Source organism: Agelaius tricolor, unplaced genomic scaffold (assembly GCF_023055355.1).
Source record: "Agelaius tricolor isolate 1412-34295 unplaced genomic scaffold, bAgeTri1.0.p SCAF_4, whole genome shotgun sequence".
Taxonomy (NCBI): domain Eukaryota; kingdom Metazoa; phylum Chordata; class Aves; order Passeriformes; family Icteridae; genus Agelaius; species Agelaius tricolor.
Genome location: NW_027269264.1, coordinates 30,631,651 through 30,645,045, shown reverse-complemented (window position 1 = coordinate 30,645,045; position 13,395 = coordinate 30,631,651). Strand labels below are relative to the sequence as shown.

The 13,395-nt window shown below is 37.6% G+C and overlaps 1 protein-coding gene across 6 annotated transcripts in view; it reads left to right on the top strand.

Annotated features, from left to right (window-relative positions):
- Positions 1-11,161, top strand: part of RIC1 (RIC1 homolog, RAB6A GEF complex partner 1) — a 47,063-nt gene extending 35,902 nt beyond the window's left edge. For 4 of the 6 annotated variants that reach the window (XM_071425069.1, XM_071425070.1, XM_071425068.1 and 1 more), the window contains 10 exons: positions 582-720; positions 1,776-1,892; positions 2,667-3,395; positions 3,719-3,877; positions 3,988-4,121; positions 5,106-5,392; positions 6,182-6,376; positions 8,140-8,329; positions 8,459-8,647; positions 8,947-11,161. In XM_071425069.1, coding sequence (XP_071281170.1) covers positions 582-720; positions 1,776-1,892; positions 2,667-3,395; positions 3,719-3,877; positions 3,988-4,121; positions 5,106-5,392; positions 6,182-6,376; positions 8,140-8,329; positions 8,459-8,647; positions 8,947-9,232 — 2,425 coding nt within the window. In that variant the 3' untranslated portion in view covers positions 9,233-11,161. Of the gene's footprint in view, positions 1-581; positions 721-1,775; positions 1,893-2,666; positions 3,396-3,718; positions 3,878-3,987; positions 4,122-5,105; positions 5,393-6,181; positions 6,377-8,113; positions 8,330-8,458; positions 8,648-8,946 lie in introns of those variants that run through there. The other 2 variants (XM_071425072.1, XM_071425074.1) reach the window with 2 other exon arrangements.
- Positions 11,162-13,395: the final 2,234 nt, after the last annotated feature.

Genomic DNA, 13,395 nt, shown 5'->3' with positions numbered 1-13,395 from the left:
GAGGAGATAAAGATTCAGAGATGGGGGGTTTAAGTCCCTATGTAGGTGATTTTTCTTACAGTAATGGTATCTTCTTTTTAGCAAGAGGGGACCTTTTTGTGGTAGAAAAAAGCAAGTTGTTGATGAACTTCAGAGAAAAATATTTTTAATGCTTTTGAAAAAGCTCCCAACAGAACCCGATCCTGGAAACTGTCTCATTGAAGAGTCAATAGAGTCATTTTCTGAAGTATCTGATGTTGTCTTCTATCCATGCATAGCTGTATTTCCCAAAGTATCAAGATCAGTAACCCATTTTTCTGATGTTGTCTTGTATCCATGCATAGCTGTATTTCCCAAAGTATCAAGATCAGTAACCCATTTTAGGTTTGTTTGGTAACCCATTTTAGGTTTGTTTGGTAACTTTATATAGAGTAGATATGTGGGCATTTCTGCTGATTCCTGATTAAAGGAATGTCATTTGTTTCACAGAGTAAATTGTTTGCTAAGGGTAAGTTGCTTATTTTTGTTAGGTTTACTTCAAGGTAGTTATTTCATGTTAAGTACTGTTGTAAAATTTCTAAGTGTAGTCATTTTCCTTTCAGTCTTAATCCTACTGCCAGTATCCAAATTCTTCAAGAAGTATCCATGTCTCGGTACATTCCTCATCCTTTTCTTGTAGTGTCTGTTACGTTGACATCAGTGAGAACAGAGACTGGCATCACCTTGAAGATGCCTCAGCAGGTAACAGATCTCGAAATTTGATAGAATTGGTGCCTGAATTTGTTAGCTTACTCTTTAAAGATTACCTGGCTGATAAATCAGTCATGAATCAGTGACTCTTCTATATGGTAAAATCCAGAACGTGCTTTTTCTGATGTTCACTATATAGACATGTTATGTGGGAATTGGGGATGAGGGGGTGGATAGAGATGTAAGAGTTTAGATTTTATTTCGTACCTTCTCTTCTTAACTTGAAAAGTTTGAGACCAAGTCTTGGTGAACAAATTAAATTTAACTCTATCAAGGGTATGTTGCTCTATCATGTATTAACTGTCAAAATCCAGAACAATCCATGGCATTAGGACTTACCTTTCTTGCAACAACATGCCCATTACTCAAAGAATAAATAGAAAAAATGAAAAGATGGCATATTGACCCTATGAGGCACTCTTTGTAAATTCTGCTACAGCCAAACAATGACTTAAGATGTGAAGATCCCTGTCTTAACCTTCAGAATTTTGTCAGGGCACTGAAAGCACATGCAAAGAGAACTTGGATTTTTGTCGTAAATCAAAACGGAGTAGACTTAACTGAGCAGAATAGTTTGCTTTCTTGACACACCTTAAACAATTTTTCTCTAACTGCAGCTAAATAAAAGTTCAAGATGCTGTACAAGTGTGGCTCAGCTCTTTTTGGCTCAGCTTTTGGGTTGTGTACCAATGTTGTCTTTGCAGTCAGATACTGGCAATCATACTGTGATGATACTGATAAGAATACAGACTTTTATTTTTCTTAGAATGCTGCTGGATTGCCCATTTTAAGACACATGGTTGGAAAAAGTCCATATTAAACACATGGAATGAGTTTGGTGAATAAGAAACCTTCCAGTATTTACTCCTTTGCACAAGAACTTGTTCTTGATTTTTCTGAGTCCTTCTATATTGAATTCAGCTGTTAGTCATCTCTGTAAAGTGGGACATTTAATTTACATTTTTTCTGGGTTTTTAATGTGGTTATGAGTAAAATTATAATTCAAAAAGCTTAAATAATTTGCATAATATTCTTTCTATCCTTAGGCTTGTGAAGCTGAAAGTATTATGCTTAACTTAGCAGGACAACTTATCATGTTGCAAAGGGATCGATCTGGACCCCAGATACGAGATAAAGATAATAATCCTAATCAAAGAAAGCATGTGAGTAAATATATGTGGAGTACTGTGTATGGCTTCAAAGATGGCAGTGATGGAAGAAGCTATGCAAAAGAGTGGTCCAGACATAAAGAAAATAAGACTATCAGCAAGGCAGTATTTGTGCTTACTGACGGAATTGTTGGCTGGAAGTGTATGAGCATTTGCTTGTGTTCGCTAGTTATATTGAAATAAAAAAGACAAGTTTTAAGAGTAAAGATACTGCCCAAAATTTCATATGCACCAATAACAGAAAATCTCTAGTCTGTCCAGAATGGTTTTTTGTGTTTATGGAACATTATCATTTTTTGCAGAGTACATTTACAGAGTTCTTGGCAATAACAACAATACAAATAAATTACTGAACTTTCAATTCTTCTGAGCTGATGAAAACCAATTCTATGTGAAACAAGCACATTGGGAGACTGAAATTTGGAAAATTCAGATAAAGATTTGTCAATTCTAGGTTGGACTTGGGGGCTAACTGAAGAAGCAGAGAACAGGTTTTTATTTTTCACCTTTATTCTTATCTCTCTGCTTCCTGACTAACTATTAAGGAGGTTACAAAAAGAAATGTCTTGATTAATAGTTATAGGTATTAAGTGGTGTTTTGTCACATGCTAGGATGCAGATAAGAGAGAAGCAGATTTGTTTCTTCTCTGTTAGAAGAATAACATGTTTGAAGACAGTACTTAGCTGAAAAATTGAGTTCTTGTGAATAGGGTAAAAATAAAAGGAATAATGGATACTCTTTTTTTTTTTTTTTTTCATTTTAAATAGCTGCCTTTTTGTGCTCCAGTTGTCCTAGCCCAGTCTGTTGAAAATGTATGGACTACTTGCAGGATTAACAAACAGAAACGCCACTTACTGGAGGCTCTGTGGCTCAGCTGTGGTGGGGCAGGTATGAAAGTCTGGCTTCCCCTGTTTCCCAGAGATCATCGAAAACCGCATTCCTTTCTGTCAAGACGGATCATGCTGCCTTTCCACATCAACATATACCCATTGGCTGTTTTGTTTGAAGATGCCTTGGTTCTTGGTGCTGTTAATGACACTGTGCTCTATGACTGTTTATACACTCAAACCAGTGCTAGAGAACACTTAGAGGTTCTCTTTCCGTTCTCCATTGTTGAGAGAACCTCTCAGATCTACCTCCATCACATTTTACGCCAGCTCTTGGTTAGGAACCTCGGTGAACAAGCCTTGCTTTTGGCCCACTCCTGTGCCACATTACCATACTTCCCTCATGTACTAGAACTGATGCTTCATGAAGTGCTGGAAGAAGAAGCTACCTCGCGGGAACCCATTCCCGACCCTCTCCTTCCCACTGTGGCGAAGTTCATTACAGAATTCCCCCTCTTCCTGCAGACAGTTGTTCATTGTGCTAGGAAGACAGAATATGCCCTGTGGAATTACCTTTTTGCTGCTGTTGGAAACCCGAAGGACTTATTTGAAGAGTGCTTAATGGCCCAGGACTTGGACACAGCTGCCTCTTACCTTATTATCCTACAGGTAACAGCACCAGATATATTGCAAGAGTACTGATATTTACTAATATTGCAGTATTTTAAAAAAAAGTCATATCAAAGTTGTGCATGTTCAACAGATCTTTAATGTAACAGTTTTCTGTTGATATTATGTCCAGTTATGAAGGGTGGTAAGATCATGCAGTGTAAGTAGTTAGTTTACTGTTTTAAATGGGAAAATTATAGCATGAAATTTATTGTTTATAATCTTTGGTATACTCGAATGTGAAGTAGTGTGGCTTGACTTAATAGAACTTCAGATCTTCTATAGTAAAACTAAATCACTTAATTATGCTTTGTTGCTTGCAGAATATGGAAGTTCCAGCAGTTAGCAGACAACATGCTACTCTCCTATTTAATACTGCCTTAGAGCAGGGAAAGTGGGATCTCTGTCGTCATATGATTAGATTTCTTAAAGCCATTGGCTCTGGAGAAACAGAAACACCCCCAACTACACCAACAACTCAGGTTTGTGATGAGAAAAGTAAATACTGAGCATCATGCCTTGTATGATTAATCTTCGTATTATATATAATGTTTGGTACTTTCAGTGTATGTTTTGGTTTTCTTGCTTTTAGGAACCTAGTTCAAGTAGTGGTTTTGAATTCTTCAGGCACCGCAGCATTAGTTTATCTCAATCAGCGGAGAATCTCCATAGCAAATTTAATCTGACAAAGACACTGAGTATGCCCTCTGGCCCCTCTGGAAAAAGGTAATGTCTTCTCATTCCCCACTTTATTAGGTAGAGGACTGACTTCTTACTAATTTAAGTTTTAGAAATAAATGATTTGATAGATTTGTCATAATCTCCTTCTACATTTTTTGCATTTATAATTTCACAACTTTTGTACTGTTTGTGTCTCATAACATTCTTGGGAAAATATATTCTCACACATGTAAATACATGTATGTATGTTTGTATGTATGCACAGGTATGCTTACATAGATATTGCTGACCCAAAGACTCTGAAACCACTGGATGTGGTACATATTACATGTGTAGTAATTTAAGTAGCTAGTGAGATCACGTGCCTCATATTTAAAGGACCTGTTTTTCTGAAAAATACATTTTGAACTGCTCACAGTTCACAGCATCACAGTGTCCTGCTCTGCTACCGTGCACATCTTGATCTGGCACTGTGTTTCCAAGCTACAAATAGAACCTTTTATGCCTTGGGGTGAACCCCTCTAAAGCTGCTGTGTACCGACTTGATATTGATAGGTATTACAGTTCAGAAGTAGGATTGAACTGAAATTATTATCTTTGCTTTGGCGTTTTTCCCCATCCTGATTTCTAAAACCATCCTAGTATAAATTCTGAATTTAGGAATTTTTGATAGAGAGTACTGTCTTAAAGGTTTGGATAGGAAGGGCTGTGGGCCAATACTTGACTATTTCTCTAAACTTTGCGGTGTCATCTGCCTTTTATCTCCTACTTTACTTTTTTCTGTATTGCTAATAGTTTAATGTTCTATAAAAACTGCTGCTGTTGTAACTTAAATCCTTTATTTCACCTACCTGTTGAGGCAGTGGGATCTTTTAGAGAATATAAACAGCAAGGAACTAGGGAAACTGCTTCTGCTGTTACATAGAAAGCTCCCCTTTTACTGCTCTGGTGACTTGATGTTCTGCATTTGTGGCCTTTGTGACTCAGCTTTATCAGTGTTCACTTGGCTGTTCTGTGCTGTGTGTGTAGGTGGAGTAAAGACAGTGACTGTGCTGAGAACATGTACATTGACATGATGCTCTGGCGGCATGCTCGGCGTCTGCTGGAGGAAATCAAGCTGAAAGACCTTGGCTGCTTTGCCGCACAGTTGGGCTTTGAGCTGATCGGCTGGTTGTGCAAGGAGCGAGCCAGAGCTGCCCGTGTGGAGGATTTTGTGTGTGCTTTGAAAAAGCTACACAAGGATTTCCTCTGGCCATTTCCAGTTATACCAGCTTCATCCATTAATTCACCTTTCAAGAATGGAAAGTACAAGACAGGTACAGTAGCATCTGAGTTTGATACATTTCAAACTCAGATTTCCCTCCTGCAATGCTACATCTGTGAATCTCTGTTCTGGTCTGTTCTGCCTCTGTTTAGCCAAGATAAGAACAGGCTGAGGCTTGCCACCTGCACAGCTTTCTCACAGAGAGTGTATTTTTTTAAGAGATTCTGTTTAGCATAGACAGTACCTCTCCTGCTTTCTCAGGTGTACTGAATTGGACATCACTGTAGATGTTGAACTCAACATGGAAATTGCTTCAGTGTAAATTCTGCTGCAGAAAATAACTAAAATCAATATTCTTTTGTAGTCTCTTGATGAGCTTTTGATTAACTTCTTAAAAATAAATAGTAATGTTCCTAATGTTTGAAATTTACTTTGTTAGACAGTAAGAACTTAGAAGACTTCTAAGCCTCCTTTATGTTACTGATCTCTCAGTTCACTACCTTACCTCCTTACAGCAAAGTTGACATTTGCTACCTTATCTCCATATGGCAAGGCTGACATTGCTGCCAAGTCTTCCTCTTTTTAGTAACAGCATCATTATTTACTTCTGTTGATGCTAACACTTTATTACATCATGCTTCTTTTATGCCAGTGCTCTCATAAAAAGCTGGTTAGAAATTCCTGAAATGCCTAAACTTGCTGCATTCCCTTGAATTTCATTGGTCCCCTTAATATTGACTTAGATGCAAGTTTTAGCTTCCTGAAATGCCAGGAGAGATCTGTCTAAATTTCCTTCTGGATACTTGCATGATTTTTCTATGGTGTGTTTTGATCTTTCTAGCTGTGGGGGAACAACTACTAAAATCTCAGTCTACAGACACCTTTGTAAACATGGAAATGGACACAGGGATTTCAAACACACCTCGCAGTCGTAGCTGGCTTGGTACTATCAGCTCTTCTCAGAGAGAGATTGATACTGTTTCATCCCATGGACCACACATGCAAGATGCATTCCTTTCTCCTTTGCTAAGTAAAGGTTAGTCACTCTTCCTTCTATCTGCTCATTGGAAGAATGTGAAGTGTGTGCTTATATTTTGATATTTGTGTGTCACTGTTGTATTGTCCCTTCTCAACTACTGATAAGAAAAATTCAGGAAAAAAAAAGAAAGGACTTACTGAAAAGTGAATCAAATTTTTTACAGCAGAAAGGTAATGCCCATCTTGTACATCTCTAAGTACATGAAGTTGAATATGGAATATTTGCTGAAGTTTCTATCTGTGGTGATAACTTGAAGTTCAATATTTTTTCAGTCTGGATAGGAAGAGTGTCCTACGTTGTGGTTTTTTGTTTCCTTGTCTCTTGCATAAATCAGCCTCTTGCAGGTGTTCGAACAGCTCTAATTGCATGAACTTTGTGCTTTTGGGTTTCCTAAGAATGATACTAGATATATCACTTATTGAGGAAGTTGAGGAAATTAGAGATCCATATAGTTGTATTTTTTCCTAAGGCTTTATGTAAATTGCTTTTTAAAAGGTGCAATGTATGACAAGCTTACTAAAATAGAAATTGTACTTTGTATGTATTTTTTCTGAACACAGAAGGATATGGGAAAAGTTTGTCAGACCATTGTAGTCTTTTTAAAATTTTGTATACTTCCTCTTGTCCTTGAGCATAGAGCGTTTTCAACAGTATCTAAATCATGTGATTTCCACTCCATTAGGGCAAAGATCTAAGTACGTAGTGTGAGCTACATTTTTTTTTCTTAATTTTTACAACTGTAGAGCCTTCTGTGAGATTCAGAGCATTTGGAGATGTTTTCTGTCTGCTTGGGCACGGTCTCATTTTATTTTCACTCCTTTTTCTCTTGTTTTTTAAATCTGGAGACTGCAAGAAAATAGTTACGTCTTTTCATTGCATTGACTTTACTGCTGTCTGCCACTACTGGTCTTTATATAAATAGGTGTATGTGGGGGTTTTTGTCTGAGCTGGATGAAGACCTTTGAGTTCAATGGACTTTGCTACACATTTTGAAGCAGTTTATTTCTAAAGAAACGAAATGAATAGCCTTCAAAATATTGCAAGCTGAATTCTAATAAAAATTTCAGAAATTACTAATCCAGCACTGGTATTTATGGGCAAGAATATAATCAAATAACCTTTTGACTTCCTAAACTTTTTCCAAGAAAAGATGCATATGCTTTAATATGGAAATAATTCTCAAGAGTAGGTGCCTTCATGACTCACCACTGTAATGTTTTTAGCTTTGTTACTGTTCCTCTGAAAATTCTGTTACTGCATGTGCTCTTCATGTTTTTACTGGAAATACTTCTTTTTGTATTTTGTGCTGGTAAATATTTACATTACAAAACATGTGAAATCTTCATGGTTTTGTGTGAAGAAAATAATTTTATATTGAAACTTCATTTTAACAAAATTTAAAGTTAAATAAGCAGAATTTTAGACAGACTGTAACCCTTCCTGGACTTAATTCTATGACTATAGTATGCAAGATGCTGTATTGGTGCTTTTATGATGATTGCCAGCAGATAGCTAGGATGCCTTACTGATAATAATTCTCCTGAATTATTTTTACTGGATAGAAAAGCTATTGCATTCCTGCAACATTAGTTCTACCATCCAGTGTGACAAGAAGAATGCTGAAGCGGGATGGACAATATGCCTGAAGTAACTGTGATGCACCGTAAAGCATTACTGTTTGTCAATTTTTATAGGAAGTAGTTCAGAAATTCTGAGTCTTACTAAAGTAAGTAGTTTCTTTTTTCCCTTATGTTTCTGAGTGTTTTTGATAGGTGATGAATGCAGCATTGGTTCAGCAACAGACCTGACTGAAACAAGTTCTATGGTGGATGGAGACTGGACCATGGTGGATGAAAACTTCTCCAGTCTAAGTTTAACTCAGTCAGAGCTTGAGCAGCTCTCTCTAGAGCTGGCCAGTAAAGGGCCACACAAGTCACAGGTGCAGCTGCGGTAAGTAATGACACCTTTGAGACTGAGAATTGCTGGCTTGCAGCATTTGGAGAAAGAAACAATCTGCACAATCACACTGCAATTTTTGTCTTGGGAGTAGAAAAATAAACAGCCTTTCTCTCCATATAGGTATTTGCTACATATCTTCATGGAAGCAGGATGTCTGGATTGGTGTGTTGTCATAGGCCTTATTCTCAGAGAATCTTCAGTTATCAACCAGGTTTTCAGTATCATGCAGTCCTCTGATATTGATGGAGAAATCTGTCAGAATATTAAGACTGGCCTAGATGCTGTTGACAAGTGGGCTTCTACAGATTGGTAAGTGTTACTTTCTATCTTCACTTTCATTTGAGCTGTAGATATTTTGTTACCTAAAAAGTAACAAAAGTTACTACCTTTTCCTTATCTCAAACCTCACTTTAGAGAGTTGTAATCAAACTGGGAAAAAAAACCCCAAAACACAAACCAAACCAAAACAAACCCAGAGCTTTCCAACTTTTATTGTTTGATCAGGGTTGCCTTTTTCTCTTTATTTATAAACATTTCTGCTTTTCAGGCACATGACAGAAGTACTAATTTTAATTCATTTATGGTGTTTCATCCCATTCTCTTCCTAGCCCTGGGTACAAGCCATTTCTAAGTATCATCAAACCACAGATCCAGAAACTAAATGAAATAGTAGAAGAGCAAGTACAACCAGAAGCATTTCAGCCAGTGAATCCTTCTAAGGTTCCTGAACAAGCGAACCCAAGAGCTGAGGAAAGCAGGACTTCATCTAGCCATGGCACTAATCCTCAGAGTGATGCTGGAAGCAGCAATGCAAGCAGACATGAAGAGGACAAGGCTAAGACAGAGGATGAGGATTCATTCCAAGAAGGCAGTTATGACTGTGTTGTGTCTTAAATGGAAGGTGAACAACCATTTGTTCCATTTGTTCAGGTGTGAAAGGAAGCAAACCAGCTCTTAGATCTGCTTCTGTGTTTTGGATTTGAACTCTCTTTTTAATTTTGTTTGTTTGTTTTGGTTTTTTAATATTTCAATCTTTGAAATTTTTAGTGGGGATAACTAAACACCAGTTTCATCAAATAATTTCAAAAGGAGGCATGACTCTTTTTTGATGCAATGGCCAGACTGCAGCTTTACATTTTGATACTTTAAATAGTGTTGGAGAGTGAACACACATGGAGACAGATTCAGCCCGTGTTCATCAGTACCTTTACGTCACCAACACGTTCTGAAGAAACTACTTATATCTTGCTTGAGTTTAAAAGGCGAACAGGGGATTAAATATAAAAACTGTTTTCTTTGCAGCTTGCCTGCCTAATAAATGTCTGATCAATGCAGTTCAGATTGGTTTGATACCGATATTTTGTATTAAAGGACTGTAAAATATGTTGTATGTTTTTGTGAATAATCTTGTACAAATACTCAAGACTGTACCATATTTGGAGGTACCTATGTGTGTTTGCATGTTTCTAGATGACTAGTAAAGTTAAAGCAGAGTTGCACTTCTTTCTGGATGAGGCATACTTTACTGACCTAACACTGACACAAGGTGGCTTACCTTTTTTTTTACTGCCACTTAACAGATCTTGTAGTTGGGTTAAGGGACTGCTGAAGGTTATTTATTTAATTGTAAATTCTTTTCTGATAAATGGATTTTTAAAATGTAAATAATCATCATATACTCTTGCTATGGAAAACTAGTTTAACAGCTCATACTTAAACATTTTTCAAACATTTTATAATATGCATACTTCTAACTAAGACATATTTAACTTTCATACAATGTTATGAAAACCTGGCTGCAGAAGTCTGTTGCTTTGAGGTACTTATTTTTTCTAGCTGCTGTCCCTATGTAATAACTACCTGTAACAGTATTAATTTAGATATTAGCTTGTTTGTACTGTGCAATCTGAACAAAAATGCAACATTACTCATTTTATACACGATAAACTAGTTTATTTTTTATAACATCATTTGATTACTGACATGGACCAAACTAGTCATCCTATGGTAGTTACAGCATCTGTTGCTTTTCTAGTGTAGTTACTAAATGCACATCCATTTAAACTCTGAAATTAAGACTATTCACAATTAAGTTTTAAATGAATTGTGGTTTCATCATCTTTATTTCCTTTGTAGATAAGATCAAGTGCTTTAAAATGTACAGATATTAAACTGTTGCTTTAGAATGGCTTTTCTAAGCCAATACAACCAGTACAAGTGCAATAATCGCGAGTATTACGTGGAAAGCTGGAGCTATTAATGAATGCAACTTGAACTTCATTTTAAGAGTTGAAACTTGAGACTGAAGTTAGAGGAAAGAAACTCAGTCTGAGTCCCAGCATTAAGCTTATTCTGCATTGTAGCTACTGGTTACAGATAATGTCTATCATACCTACAAGCCTGTTGTGACCTGACGTCAAAATTCATTATTGTTTTAAGGGGATAATACTTAAAGCTTTTTTTATGATAAAGAAACCTGCTTAATCTATGTTAAAAGAAATAAAAACTGTGCTTCAAGTTAATATTTTTCTGTGGTTCTGTGGTAATGACGTAAGCCAAGCCCATCCTGGTCAGCGTTCTGCTGTTCAGGTTTTGGATCTGTGCAAGTAAAACATACATTAACTGATATATTAACATTCTTAATATTCATATCTTACTACTGTGCTACTGTTGTTTTGCAGGTAAATCTTTTTAGTTGTGAAATTTTAGAAGTTTGTACTTCTTTAGTAGTAATTATCTCTATGCAAATCTTACATGCTAATTTTGTATTTTGATTTCACTGCTGTTATACTTGTAATTAAAAGACAAATATATTCAACTTTACTTGAAGTTACTCCTGTGAAAAAGAACTATTTCTGACTGCAAGCCATTCAGGTAGGCCATCTTAGAGAGACAAAGCTCTCAGAGAAGCCACCTGATGAAATTGTTTTTTATACTCCTGCAGCTTGTTTTTTACAGGATGAAGGAATAGAGCCTTTGCCTTATTAGTGCATCTTTGAAGTTACATCCACCTGCTGCTGTGAAAAGAGATGTAGTGCGTTTAGGTGGCAAGGGTGTGGTGGCAAGGGAGGGCTGTGTCAGACAGAGCCAGTTCCAACAAACATAAGCTGGTGCCTCCTCTCTGTAATTTATTTAACAAGGAGTAAAAAATGCTGTGGAATATGAGTGAGGAAGAGTCCTGCACAGTCAGCCAGGCCCATAATGGAGGAGCAGGTGGAGATAGTCCAGGCACTGGAACAGAGATTCCCTGGAGCCTGTGGCTCAATGCAAGTAAATACACACATTAAATTATATACCAACAGTCTTGCTAATCAGCCTCTTAGTGCTGTGGTACTGCTCAGCAGCTCAATCCTTTAAATGATGAGGAAGAGGCTCTACACCTGCAGCCCACTGTGGAGCACTCTGGAGCAGATACCCACAGTGGCAGCCTTGGAGCACCCACACTAAGCAGGTGGATGGATGAGCCCTGAAGGAAGCTGCAGCCCAAAAAGCCCACACAGGAGTAGATTTCTGGCAGCAACTGTGGCCCACAGGGATCCATGCTGGAACAGTCTCTTCCTGAAGGACCACCCCAGCAAGAGGAGAACAAGAATCCACTTGGAAGCAGTTTATGAGAGACAGTATCCCATGGAGCAGACCCCATGCTGGAGCAGGGCAATAGTGAGGAAAGGAAGGAAGCAGAGAGGAAATTGTATAGACTGACCATGACCTGACTCTTAACTGACTATCCCCAGTTCTTCTACACCACGGTGAGAGAGAAGGCAGAAGAATGAATCTGGGAAGGAAGGGGAGGTTCGGGGAAAGTGTTTGGTTATCATATTTTAATTTTAATTGGTAATAAAATAATTTTCCCAAGGCCAGTTTGTTTCATCTGTTGTGGGTACCAGTGAGTAATGTCCCTATCTCAACCCATGGATTTTTCTCATCCCATTTTCTCCTCCTGGTCTGCTGAGGGGAGGGTCAGCTGTTTGATAGGTACCCATCAGCTACCCAGGGTTAACCGTCCACAAAAGGTCTAGTCATCCACAAATATGCACTATTTAACTAAAGATAGGAAAAATGGGCCACTTGACCAGATGAGGATAAACATCTTTTTATGAAATCCCAACATGGTGGCACTCTTTTCACTTTGTGTATCCAGCTCACATAAAACTGGCTGATGTAAGATTTCCTCCTTCACAACAATTTGCACATCATCAAGTTTTCTTGATCTGTTTCTCATCCTGTGCAAAACTGTTCCAGAAAAACAGGAATACTCTGTATTCTTTGCTATTAGATCCTTTCACACCAGGTATACCTACAAAACTGCTTGAATCAAATTGCGTTTCTGAAGGTAATTTTTCACTTTCACTTTTGTCAACCCGAGTAAACTAATTTTTCCTCAGCATGTTTTAGGTCAAAGAAACCAGTTCAAATGGTTTTCAAGCCAAAGTGTCTCTAAGCTACAGGTTTGAGACCTACTGTAAGCAGAAATACCTGAATTCATAATCTAGGCCAGAACCTGTACAAAGGAGGGAGAGTGGTGTAAGTCATCCCAGTGTTTAAACAGAGAAAAGAGAGATACAAACTTGAGTGTTCTGTTTATCATGTGGCCCCTGAAATGGGAAATTCCTTGGGCTTACTTATTCGGAGAGCACTGAGAGAAGGCTTTAGGAGTCCAGAGCTGGAGCCTAAAGCTACTACATAGCAGACACAAAGCACCTAACTACTCTTTCCTTTTTTATCCAAAAAACTCCAAACCCCCCAAAAAACCCAACAAATACAAAAGAATAAAACAAAAAAATCCTGCCCGAACAATACAAAACAAAAACCTCAAAACAAAACAAAACCACCCAAACAGAACAAGCCACCACCTTCTCCCTTGAAAAAAACATCTCCAAATAAACTCTGCATGGGCAGCCTTCTAAGATGGTTACTTAAATTCACCTGTCCACTTAGTGGCTTTGAAGCTTCTATTTGTTCCATTCTCAGAACAGATCGAAAGAACTATTCCTTTTTAGATGAATCACTGCTAGTTTTTAGGACTGATTCTTTAATCTTTCTGCAACTGATTTTTT